At 40.1% G+C, this 12,568-nt stretch overlaps 1 protein-coding gene across 1 annotated transcript in view; it reads right to left on the minus strand.

Annotated features, from left to right (window-relative positions):
- The window catches only part of LOC125467528 (stromal cell-derived factor 1-like), a 34,769-nt gene extending 24,241 nt beyond the window's left edge, over positions 1-10,528 (minus strand). Inside the window, exons 1-2 of the mRNA XM_048563523.2 lie at positions 10,306-10,528; positions 1,354-1,471 (exon numbers count right to left, since the gene is read on the minus strand). Coding sequence (XP_048419480.1) covers positions 1,354-1,471; positions 10,306-10,372 — 185 coding nt within the window. The 5' untranslated portion in view covers positions 10,373-10,528. The remainder of the gene's footprint in view (positions 1-1,353; positions 1,472-10,305) is intronic.
- Positions 10,529-12,568: the final 2,040 nt, after the last annotated feature.

A 12,568-nucleotide genomic window follows, 5' to 3' on the forward strand; every position in this document is an offset into this window, starting at 1 on the left:
AACTTGAAAGGGTTCAGAGAAGATTTACAAGGATGTTGCCAGGGTGGGAGGGTTTGAGCTACAGGGAGAGGTCGAAGAGGCTGGGGCTGTTTTTGCCGGACCATCGGAGGCTGAGGAGTGATCTAATAGAGGTTTATAAAATCATGAGGGATTGAGTTTAAGAGTCGTGAGATATTGTTGCAGCTCTATAAAACTTTGGTTAGACCGCACTTGGAATACTGCGTCCAGTTCTGGGCGCCCTATTATAGGAAAGATGTGGATGCTTTGGAGAGGGTTCAGAGGAGGTTTACCAGGATGCTGCCTGGACTGGAGGGCTTATCTTATGAAGAGAGGTTGACTGAGCTCGGTCTCTTTTCATTGGAGAAAAGGAGGAGGAGAGGGGACCTGATTGAGGTATACAAGATAATGAGAGGCATAGATAGAGTTGATAGCCAGAGACTATTTCCCAGGGCAGAAATGGCTAGCACGAGGGGTCATAGTTTTAAGCTGGTTGGTGGAAAGTATAGAGGGGATGTCAGAGGCAGGTTCTTTACGCAGAGAGTTGTGAGAGCATGGAATGCGTTGCCAGCAGCAGTTGTGGAAGCAAGGTCATTGGGGTCATTTAAGAGACTGCTGGACATGTATATGGTCACAGAAATTTGAGGGTGCATACATGAGGATCAATGGTCGGCACAACATTGTGGGCTGAAGGGCCTGTTCTGTGCTGTACTGTTCTATGTTCTATGTTCTATGGAAAGGGCGAATAGCGAAAGTCTTTTCCACAGGGTAGGGGAGACCATAACTAGAGAACATAGGGTTAAGGTGAGAGGGGAAAGATTTAAAAAGGACCTGAGGGGCAACATTTTCACGTGGACGCTGGTGCATGTATGGAATGAGTTGCCAGAGGAGGTTGTGGAGGCTGGTAAAATTAAAACATTTAAAAGGCACTTGGATGGATATATGAATAGGAAGAGTTTAGAGGGATAAGGACAAAGTGATGGCAAATGGCACTAGACTAATTCAGGATATCTGGCTCGACATAGACATAATGGACCAAGGGGTCAGTTTCTGTGCTGTATGTCTCTATGATTTTATGACCAGATGTATTTCACTGAGTTCAAATGCCATTAGTTGCTGGGATGTCCCTAGAGCTAGTCCAGTGCTAGCACCAATACACTGCCTTCTCCTCAAACCCAGATGTCTAACAAGAGCAGAAAATGTTACCTCCAGTCAGCTCACTATCAAGGGACACCATCAAACCAGCAAGGAGCAGAAAGAGTCAAGGCAAAGTTGAACATTGAGAACAAATTTTACTTAAAGATAGCTGCAATCAAGAAGGATGTAAATGTGAAATGTTAGATCAGTAGAACTCACATGATTTGCAGGGGGCAGTTTGGAATTGGCAGGATCATCAGCTTTTGAATGCTGTTTGGGCTCAGTCGAGTGGTGCCACCTCTGCATTTGCATCTGTTAATTATTGATGATGGCTTTTCTGGGGAGTCAGGAAACAAGAGTGAGAGAGAAGACAATGACAGTGAAAGAATGGACACAAATACTATTCTAAAACATCACATTTACAATTCTGGTACAACTAATATAGAGTGAAAAACAGGAGGCTGGAAGAACACAGCAAGCCTGGCAGCATTGGGATGAAAGGATCAGTCAACGTTTCGGGTATGACCCTTCTTCAGGAATGGATACAGGGGTAGGGAACGAAGTTCAGGAACAACACCTTACCTTCCGCCAGGGCACCCTACAGCCCTACGAACTCAACATTGAGGTCTCTCATTTCAAATAACCTTCCCACCCATCCTCTGTCTCCCTTTCCAGCCCCACCTCCTCCCTTCCATTCTATCTACTGACCCTCCCTTCCTTCAACCAACCACGTTGTACCTCCTACCAGTGTCCACCTATCACCACCATTTCGCTACCTGCCTCCTCCCCACCCTTATTCTGCACCTCCCCCTACCCCCACATCCAGTCCTGCAGAAGGGTAATACCCGAAACATTGACTGCTCCTTTCCTCCAGATGCTGCTTGGCCTGCTGTGTTTCTCCAGCCTCCTGTTTGTCTACCTTGCACTCCAGCATTTGCAGCTTTTTTTGTCTCTAATGTAGAGTGAAATCTTCCCCTTATAAACCGTTACACACAGTTCAGGTCCAAAGCATTTTGTTCATTGCCAGGCTTGTGCATTATATCAAAAACACTTTCTTGATTGTGACTGATTCTATCACACACAAGCTAAATCTCTCCTGATATCCAAAATATACAACAAACTCAAGGTTAACTTAAAAAGCTTATTACAATTAATAAGGCGATTAAATACTGTGATGAATGGTATTTGCACTACCTTTGTCAACGTTAAGCTAAATCAATGATTTCAACGAATAGTTTACAAACTGGAAATTTTATTGAATGAATTTATAGGACTTTTAAAGAAATAAGTAATAATTCTGTTAGAAAAATATAATAACATTTTGCACTGTTTATAATAATGAAAGAAAAACAAAGTAATGAATCATTTCAATAATTACTACGTTAGTTATAAAGGAAGCTGTATATTTTTTTTAAAATTAGAAAGAGCTTCCTTTCTGTGTAGAGGTGAGGCTTTTTCGAAATATTATCTTGTTGACCATCCAACATACAGTACAGCTTTTAAGAACATAGAACAGCACAGTACAGGCCCTTCAGCCCACGATGTTGTAGTAACCCATTATCCTACTCTAAGATCAAACTAACCCGCGTACCTTTCATTTTACTATCATCACTTTAAGAGGAATATATACAAATTGCAGAGTTTTGCTTTAACCTAGCACTACCCTTCCTCCAAACTGGATACAGACATTCCTTTTTTGTGAATTCGGAACGTGGAATTTCTTCTTATTTTGCACTTTTCACATCCTCAAGGGGTTTCCAAGCGTTATGCCACCTATGAATTACTGTTGCTAGTGCAGCAACTGTTGCTGTACAGAAAATTGTGGCAATCCTTTAAAACAAAAAGTTGTCTTCCCATATGGTGCAACCTGATTTTTTACATGGGTTATCACATGAAGTTCTCACATGCATTTTGCTGACCAGGACATGTCCCTGCCTTTCCACAAGTTTGTTGGACAGATTTTGCAGATTGTTAACCAGTCTGTTTGACCATGTTGCTGTCACACTCTTTGTGACCATCAAGTTCTGGAACGAAACCTCTGGTTCAGAGGCAGAGACACTACCAAGTGCACCACAAGACCTCCTGCAGTCAATTCATGCACAGCAAGATCCCACAATCAGAAAATCAGATGAACAGTTAGTTCAACTTTTAATAATGGTAATTAAGCAATGAAGGTCAGACGGATTTGTCGTAGGGTATCAAAGCATTTGCTTTCAGATCTTTAAAAATGATTTATTAGCATTGACTGGCTAGGCCAGATGTGTTACTTCTCTAATTGCCCAGAGGACAGTTAAGAATCATCCACATTGCTTTGGGTCTGGAATTATATATAGTCCAGAGCAGGTAAAGACAACAAACTTCCCTCCCTAAAAGGCATTAGTGAACCAGATGGGTTTTACAACAAGTGATAGTGTCCACACAGTCACCATTAGGCTGGATCTTTATTCCAATTGTTTATCTAATTCAAATTACACTATCTGTTTGTAATTTTTATTAATGACTTGGATGAGGGGATTGAAGGACGGGTCAGCAAGTTTGCAGACGACACAAAGGTCGGAGGTGTCGTTGACAGTATAGAGGGCTGTTGTAGGCCGCAGCGGGACATTGACAGGATGCAGAGATGGGCTGAGAGGTGGCAGATGGAGTTCAACCTGGATAAATGCGAGGTGATGCATTTTGGAAGGTCGAATTTGAAAGCTGAGTACAGGATTAAGGATAGGATTCTTGGCAGTGTGGAGGAACAGAGGGATCTTGGTGTGCAGATACATAGATCCCTTAAAATGGCCACCCAAGTGGACAGGGTTGTTAAGAAAGCATATGGTGTTTTGGCTTTCATTAACAGGTGGATTGAGTTTAAGAGTCATGAGATCTTGTTGCAGCTCTATAAAGCTTTGGTGAGACCGCACTTGGAATACTGCGTCCAGTTCTGGTCGCCGTATTATAGGAAAGATGTGGATGCTTTGGAGAGGGTTCAGAGGAGATTTACCAGGATGCTGCCTGGACTGGAGGGCTTATCTTATGAAGAGACGTTGACTGAGCTTGGTCTCTTTTCATTGGAGAAAAGGAGGAGGAGAGGGTACCTAATTGAGTTATACAAGATAATGAGAGGCATAGATAGAGTTGATAGCCAGAGACTGTTTCCCAGGGCAGAAATGGCTAGCACGAGGGGTCATAGTTTTAAGCCAGTTGGTGGAAAGTATAGAGGGGATGTCAGAGGCGGGTTCTTTACACAGAGAGTTGTGAGAGCATGGAATGCGTTGCCAGCAGCAGTTGTGGAAGCAAGGTCATTGGGGTCATTTAAGAGGCTGCTGGACATGCATATGGTCACAGAAATTTGAGGGTGCACACATGAGGATCAATGGTCGGCACAACATTGTGGGCTGAAGGGCCTGTTCTGTGCTGTACTGTTCTATGTTCTATGTTCTAAGCAATTCAGACCCATTCTCCTACAACATTAAACCAGGATACTGGATTACCAGTCCAATGACATGCTACCACCTTCCCCTCATTGCCTTAGACAAAAAGGTTAGTGAGCCACATTCTTGAACTTTTGCATTAAATGTGGAGTTGGTACAGCCATCGTACTGTTGGGCAGTTCCACGTTTTTGAACCAGTTGAAGTATTGAAGCAATGACACGATTCCAAGTCAAAGTGTTGAGTGATTTGCAGGGGAACTTGGTATTTTCCTGCATCATCTGCTCCTACGCCTGCCCGTCAAGGCTATTCTCGTTTGGGAGTTTGGAGTATGTTATAGATGGACATCAGTAACCAGCTCAGTCACTAGGTGATTCATTCTGCTTGCTCCATGTTGCTGTGCAGTTCCCATTCTTTACTGACCAGGTGCCCAGCAGGTGAGATCTTATTTAAAGAGCGGAGCCTCTGAATTAATCTCATCTTAGGTCCTAACCTTGACCCTGGAAAAGAGAGACATGGCAGCTGGAGGATCATTTGCACACTGCTAATCAACATGCTCGTTTTGCTTTTTGCCAGCTCAACTTCAAAAGAACTTTGGAAATCCATCAATATCTCCAACAGGAGCTGGACATTTGTTAAGAATGGCTTATGTAAGAAAAGAGAACAATGTTACTTTGATACCTTCATTTGTGAGGCACAAATGGATGGTGAAGGGATGCTACAATTACTGGAAGATAAAGTTAATCCCAACAATTGGAATTTCATAGTTTGTTGAAAGTAATTGTGGCTGAATTTTTCATGATATGCCATAATGTTTTAAATCACTGCTCTTTATCAGTTGTGAACCAAGTTTAAATTACTCTAGGGATTGGGTTGCAGGTCAGTCCTTCGTGATTGTGTTAGGAGTTTGGTTTGTAAATTTTCTGGCAGCCTTTGTATGCTCCCCTGGAAAAGAGCCCAGAGACTAAAATCAAACCCTAATTTATCACCATCCCTTTTCAGAGGCCCAAATTTAAGCAGTAAACATTTAATTTTAATGGAACATGAAAAACACATAAATGCACAAAAGTACAATGTAGTAACTATTAACCCTTTATGCATAAGTCCTTCACTGGTTCATCATCATTGGCATGTCATAATTCCAGCAAAGAATGTTCTACTTTTACACATCCATGAACTAGTATAGTATTCCTGAGTCTTCTGCTAGTCACTGATTGTACATTAGTCTCTGGTTAGACTGCAAAGAATTAATATTGAGCATTTGCATTGCTTATATGACAAATATTTGCAATAAATATCATAAAATTGTGAATCTCCTTTTGTTCTGCTTAAGCCACACACAGCCTTGGCAAGCTTGCAGGACATCTGGGTTGCAAACCAGATTCATGATGCTCCAAAGAATGATTTGTCACACATTTTTAAGCTTGAATATTATATAAGACAGAATAAACGAAGTATCATGGGCCCAGAGAAAATTTTTGAATTCCCAATATTCTTCCAGTAAGATTTTATAACATCCCACACGTTAGCATAAATGTTTCTAATAAAGCAGTATGGGAGGTTCAATTATTATACAGTTGGCATAATTGACACTAACAATAAGGATTCCTGGTGTTGGAAATCAATAAGGAGTGTCAGCCTGCTTCAGCGTGATCCCAGAGAATTACAGGTCAATCCCATCTTGTCATCATTTGATCTTTCTCACATGTGTGTTTTTTTTTCCAAATTGTGATCAAGGACAGATATTCAGACTTTACCATCAGCCACCCTGATGGTGAAGGTCAAATTGCTCAGCACAGATTGAACCCGAGACCCTGAGCGCTCAGTCACGCTAACTGAGCCAATGTGAGGGACTGTCAATCTATTCGACACAATCTTTCTTCTAGTAAAAATGCTACTTAAATGTTTTCAGTTAAATTGGACTTTGCCTGTTGGAACGATGTAAAACAGATGCAGATATTTGATTTGTGGAAGTGTTAGTGCTCTGAAGACAGGTGTGCAGAATATCCACACTGTGCCTCGTTTTGACAGCAATTCAAAGCAAGCTCTAGTGAAAGATATTGATGTTATATGTGGACTTCAGGTCAGTAGGTGATGCTCGGGGCTTGCAAAGTGTATCAAACTACTGCACATCCAGAGAGTCTCATTATCTGTTTCATTATATAACAGGTTGGCTACAAACCTTCTTAAATTGTTATGACCATTGATAATACAAGACAAAAGAAGGAACACAGATTAGTAGCTTGTTGTATTTGTCACATTCACGTCAGCATCAACTTATCTAAAATTTAAGAGAATTTCTGTCACGTTCTAACAATGTACAAAAAGAATTTAAAACCCTTTCCTGCAACCTTTTTTTCAATCTCTCCATTTCAGAAGTTGATGATGTTAGTTAAACAAAGTGTGTTGCATGAAGAGGAGTGAGACAAACGAAGTGCACTGTATCATACAGTTTGGAAGTATAGTCTTTCCCATGTTATGACCAAAATACCATGGTGTTAGAATGCCTCATTATTCATATTCCCTCTTTAAAAAAAGCTTTGCTGATGTAGTAACAAGCAGATGATAAATTAACCATTTATTATGATTCTAAGCCAATGGTACCATTGGTTGTAAGTGTAAGTGAAATGTGAAAGGAGGAAAAGTGATTGACCTTGAGGATGATCCATTGATCATTGTTGGGAATGTGTCTCTAGACTGCAAGCTTCTCTCAGATCTGATTTTAGCCCATGATGACATAGCTTGTTGACCTGCATTGTGCAGTTTTCTACAAAAAAAAGCACTTTGATGAGGTAATGGAGTGCTGCACAACAGGTAGATCTTTACCTTCAGGACTAAACGCATAGAAGAATGATCAGAAGAAGTGGGAAAGTATTATCTTGCTTACCACAGAAGGAGAATTCTGAGGTGTGACACATATCAGAAATACATCAGAGTCATCTAGACTCAAAACATTAGCTTGATCTCTCTTCCCTGTGGATACTGCCTGACCTGCTGTGATTTCCAGCATATTTTGTTTTCAGTACAGATTCCAGCATCTGCAGTCATTTTGCTCCTATCGGAAATATTTCTTGACTTCCAACACATTTGGAGTGACTGAGGAAATAGAATTTTGGTCTTCATTGCATGGAATTCCTGGGTTTTGTTTTCTTTCTCTTCTTGGAGATGCATGTTGGGTTTTTTGCAATTCTGTGAAAAATAACTTTTGCAAATATGTTGTTCATTGCAAGAGGCCTTGTAGACATGAAGACCTCTCTGAGGAAGAATTGCATAAGACATTGGTAACTATTATGGGTAGTTAATTCATTTTTAAAATTCATCCTAGACTTCTAACAGAGGTTGCCTGGTATTATACCTTAAACTACAGTAAAGCGACATTATGTGAGGTGCATAAAAGTTTGAACAGCACTGTCCTCAGTTTTGACAATGCTGCAGATTCAACATTGGAATAAATAGCAACCCCAGTGGAAAACTAAGAGGTATTTTCCTGGTTCTGTGCCCAGGCATTCTCAATCACCTGATGTCTGTGAATATGGGAAAATCTCACAGTTTGGAGTCCATGCATGTAAATTTAATCTACTTAATTCCACCAGTTTATGAGCAGGAAAATCCAGCAGGTTTACAGATGCCAACTCCAAATGGGACAGTTTTCTAAATATTCGCCGACCGCTAGGGCTGCCTTGCACTCGAGACAGAACTAGGAGTGTCTTCCCAATAAATTCCATTTTCTTGTAACACACATCAAGTTCAAACCACTGAACATTGAGTTAACTGCCTCAGTACTTGGATATGCTCACGAGGAGTCAGTCTATTCGATACTATGGATTTCTGAGGTGGAGGGAAGAACAGTTACAGTCATAGACAGAGAGAGAGGGAGGGACAGAGGAGGGAGAGGGAGAGTCTTGGGTTCACATTTCTCCATAAGGAGACAGGTGAGGAGAGTAGTAAACAATACAACTGTCAATGTTCACAGCGCACAGAGCAGGCAGGGAGACAGACTCAGATATCGCAAGATATCTGGCACATTTGGGCACAATTTTGAAAATCCAAGTGGTCACTCACATCCATTGCTCTGTTTAGTCAGAGACTTGAAACTGTCTCAAAACTGCAATCGACAAGAATGACTACCGTGTCATGTGACAATGATACATTTCACACGAGGGGGATAACCTTTCAGTAGCTGCAAGGGGGCTTGCCAGAATCAATTTTAGAAGCTGCCTCCAAAATTTATGAGGACATTAAGTTGCACATAATGAATTGACACATTAAAAAGAAACTTGATGTGATATGACTTTAACCTCTTTCACCTCAGTTTATTTGCTACATGTATAACCTTTAAGCTGATGTAGCTGTTTGTGGGATTTTGCTCACCTCTTAGGGGGCATTTTATGAGCCTGTGCTTTGCTTGTTATCAATACAAATTGTAAACTTGGGCTCAACAACTTGGGCGGACTCATGAAATTGTCCATCTATCATTAATTGGATGCAATTACCACGTGGAAATTTTGTTTGTTCTTTTTCATTTGTTACTGAATGCATGATTAAACAGTCATTAGCTAATCTACATCTCCCTAGGCATTCCCTGGATTCCTCTGATGATAAAATTCTTACCCATTTTTGTACAAAAGATCTTGCACAATGTGAATTGTTTCTTTTTATTATGACTCCAAACTTGCCCCGTCTTGCATACTTTAAAATTGCATGACATTCCAAAAAGAGGATTAACAAATCATGTCTAAAAATTTTTGAAAAGTGTTGAATTGTTTCTCAGCATGTCGAAATCTTCATGTCAGTTTCAAATGAAGATAAGCAGATCTTTTCCTTTTAAAGACAGAGAAACATCTTAAATAAGTGCAACCTCTCTGGCACTTCTAAGGATAATGATCTAAAAAACAGATTACCCTAAAAAGTGGCAGTGTGGAGGCAGCATGCAAAAGACATGCTTTATTGCCACCCAAATTAATCTCTCTCATTACTGGCAATTGTCAGACAATCCCTGTGTCCATGGCATTATCATAATGGCAGAGAAATGTAATTAAAATATACTTTTGCAACAAATTGTGCTGAAGATGATTCAGCTGGAAGAGGGTCTTCACTTCAACAATCATAAATTGTTTCATTATTTAAAAAAAGCACTGTAGCACCACAAATGGACAGATAATCCCAGTCAGAGATGATGAAATTCCAACAGGAGATAATCATTAAAGCATAGCTTAAAAAAGGGAACAGTTCTATTTAAAAGTCCAAAATATAATTAGAACTAAATCATCTTTGCTTGATGATAATTTAATGTCATTCAGAGATTGCAGTAAATTCAAGAGCATTAAAGTTTAAACAAGTATCAAGCATCATCTGCATGTGGATGTGAAATGGAGCTGTACCCGCTTTTCTTCAGGTTATTAACTTCAAGAAAGGCTAAAAAGAAATGTCAGACCCATAGTAGAGTTGTCAGTTATTTGGAAAATGCCTTCATTCTTGATACTTGCAAGCTGAAGTAAACCTGCGCACCCCCACTAGAAAATGCAAGAAATGCAGAAAAGAATTTTACAACAAGTAGCTTCATTTCTCGGTTTTTTTTGTTTTGGTGTCATTTCAAAGTCATCCATTTGTTTCTCATTAACTGCTTCTTTTTACAAAGCACATTTTTTTTGATCCACTCTCCAGATAATGCTGAGCAGTAATGTGTTATGAAAAGCTGAAAGTTAGTTTCTTACTGTAATGTACATGTCAACAATTAACTAAGTTATAGTCACTTACCCCATGACCAGTTGATGCAGGTTACTCCAACCAGAAGAGCAATTAACATGGAACTTTTCACATTCATGTTGGGTGGTTTGGAGAGGTTTGCACAGCACAGTCACCGCAGATTCAGAGATCCCAAATTCAAATTATTTCCAGCTAAATGTAGCTCTGCAGTTGGAAAGAATCCACCCCCATCCTAACTTCTAATTGGATGAAGAGGGAATACCCAGGATGGTAGTTTATCAAAAACTGGCAAGGTGATTACATTTGCACTTCTTTCCCAATAACTGGAATAGATTCAGCTCCAGTCAAAAAAGGCTGAAGAAATGTAAGACTGGACAATGTCCTGTGATAATCTGCTAGCTTGATCCCCTTTTTAACTGCACTCATCCACAAAAGAACCTTGAACATCTGTGCATTCGAGCATCAGTCTTTGAGTGAAGAAGAGCAATAGTTCGCACCTAATCTGCATCTTCAGCTCTGGATAAGCTCTATAAATCCACTTGTTATGTCCCCAGACAATGAGGAATTCAGGTATTCCACTCTATCAGGCCTATTCAGGACTCAGCACTGGTGTGTACTGCAGAACTGATAGCAAAATTACTATAAAGGACAAATATCACAGCACTGCTGCTATTGGAGTTGTTATCTCTCAGCCTTCAGTGCATGAAGGAAGAGATCAGATTCTACAGTCAGAAAAAACAGCCCGGACAAATGGGATAAACTCCCCCCTGCAGCAGCCATAAGTTTTTCTTCAGTTTTGCAAACATTTAAAAAGAAAAGTTCATTCATAAATTCCCTTTTAATCCATTCAACTGGTGAGTAAATAACCGAAGATCTGCATGCAGCATAACGATGCAGGCTGACAATAGTGTATATATCACAAGCTATAACTGTCTGGTCTAATGAAGATTAACTGATTGCTTCCATTATATCAGTATAACTGCTCATTTCAGTTATTAATCAAAATTTTATTTGCATCATTGTTTTGATAAGTCTTTCTTTTTTAAATATTTTCCTTCGACCGGCAGAGGAGGTTACCCCAACTGATTAAGCTGGACCACTTCCCAGTCCTGGGGTCCAGGCGATCAAATAGGTTAACAAACTCAACCCAGATACTTAACATCCTCCCTCTGGTTAGGCACAGGAGACTCAGCAAAACAAATCAAATTATGCAACCCCATCAAACATAAATCACTGTCAACAGGAACCAGGGGGCTGGTGAAATGGAAATGTTCCCCAGAGACAGTGGAGATTGCCTTGAAATGTGATTTATCTAAATCACTGTCTGTTTTTGTCTGAATATGTTCATGTCATTCACCTCAGGATGTTTGCCCACGTTTTAGGTGCTATATAAATGCACATTGTTTGGAAGTTAAATTGTGAGAACTGCTTGATCTATGTTCCTCTGAATATAGGTTTTTCTAAAATGACACGATTGAAGTGTTTAAAATGTTAAGAGAACTTGACAGGTTCAATCCCTATTTCCATCTAATCTAAACTGAGATGTCAGTCTGGTCCACAAAGGGAGCAAATTATTGCAGATGCTGGAAACTGTACAGAAAACAAAAAATGCTGGAGATCACAGCGGGTCAGGGAGAATCCATGGAGAGAAAGCAAGCTAACGTTTTGAGTCTAGATGGCTCATCATCAGAGCTCTGATGAAGAAGTATCTAGACTCAAAACGTTAGCTTGCTTTCTCTCCATGGATTCTCCCTGACCCGCTGTGATCTCCAGCATTTTTTGTTTTCACCACAAATGGTGTTGTGCTGTCAGAGGTGAGTTTCTTTGATGACATGTTAAATGAACCCTTTCCATCTGGTCAGATGGATGATACTGTTTGAAGGAGAGCTGTGAGTTCTCTGAGTGTCCTGGCCAATGTGTACATTCCAAAAAATCATTGGATTCGCACGTTGATTATCAGATTGTTCTGTGTACAAATTGACTGGGCCCTTAGCCCATATAATCAAAGTGGGTCCAGGTCAAAATTCACTATTGGTGATGAATCTATCTGAAATATTTTGTAGATATGAAAGTTGGCATTATATTGCAGAATTTTAAAAATATCCGGAATAAAATGCCCTAGATTTTGCTCATATTCTTGCACAAAGACTTTTAGCAAACCATCCAACTGCTCACAGGGTAAATTGAATTATGCTGTGCCTATTAGGAAAGTATTAACTCTAACATGATCTGAAAGCATATTTCTTCCCAAATGCATATTGCGTGTCTTGCAGGTGTGTCACTTGTATTTAGCTGAGTTCTATTTCACCTCAAT

The sequence above is a fragment of the Stegostoma tigrinum genome, chromosome 37, assembly GCF_030684315.1.
Source record: "Stegostoma tigrinum isolate sSteTig4 chromosome 37, sSteTig4.hap1, whole genome shotgun sequence".
Taxonomy (NCBI): Eukaryota; Metazoa; Chordata; class Chondrichthyes; order Orectolobiformes; family Stegostomatidae; genus Stegostoma; species Stegostoma tigrinum.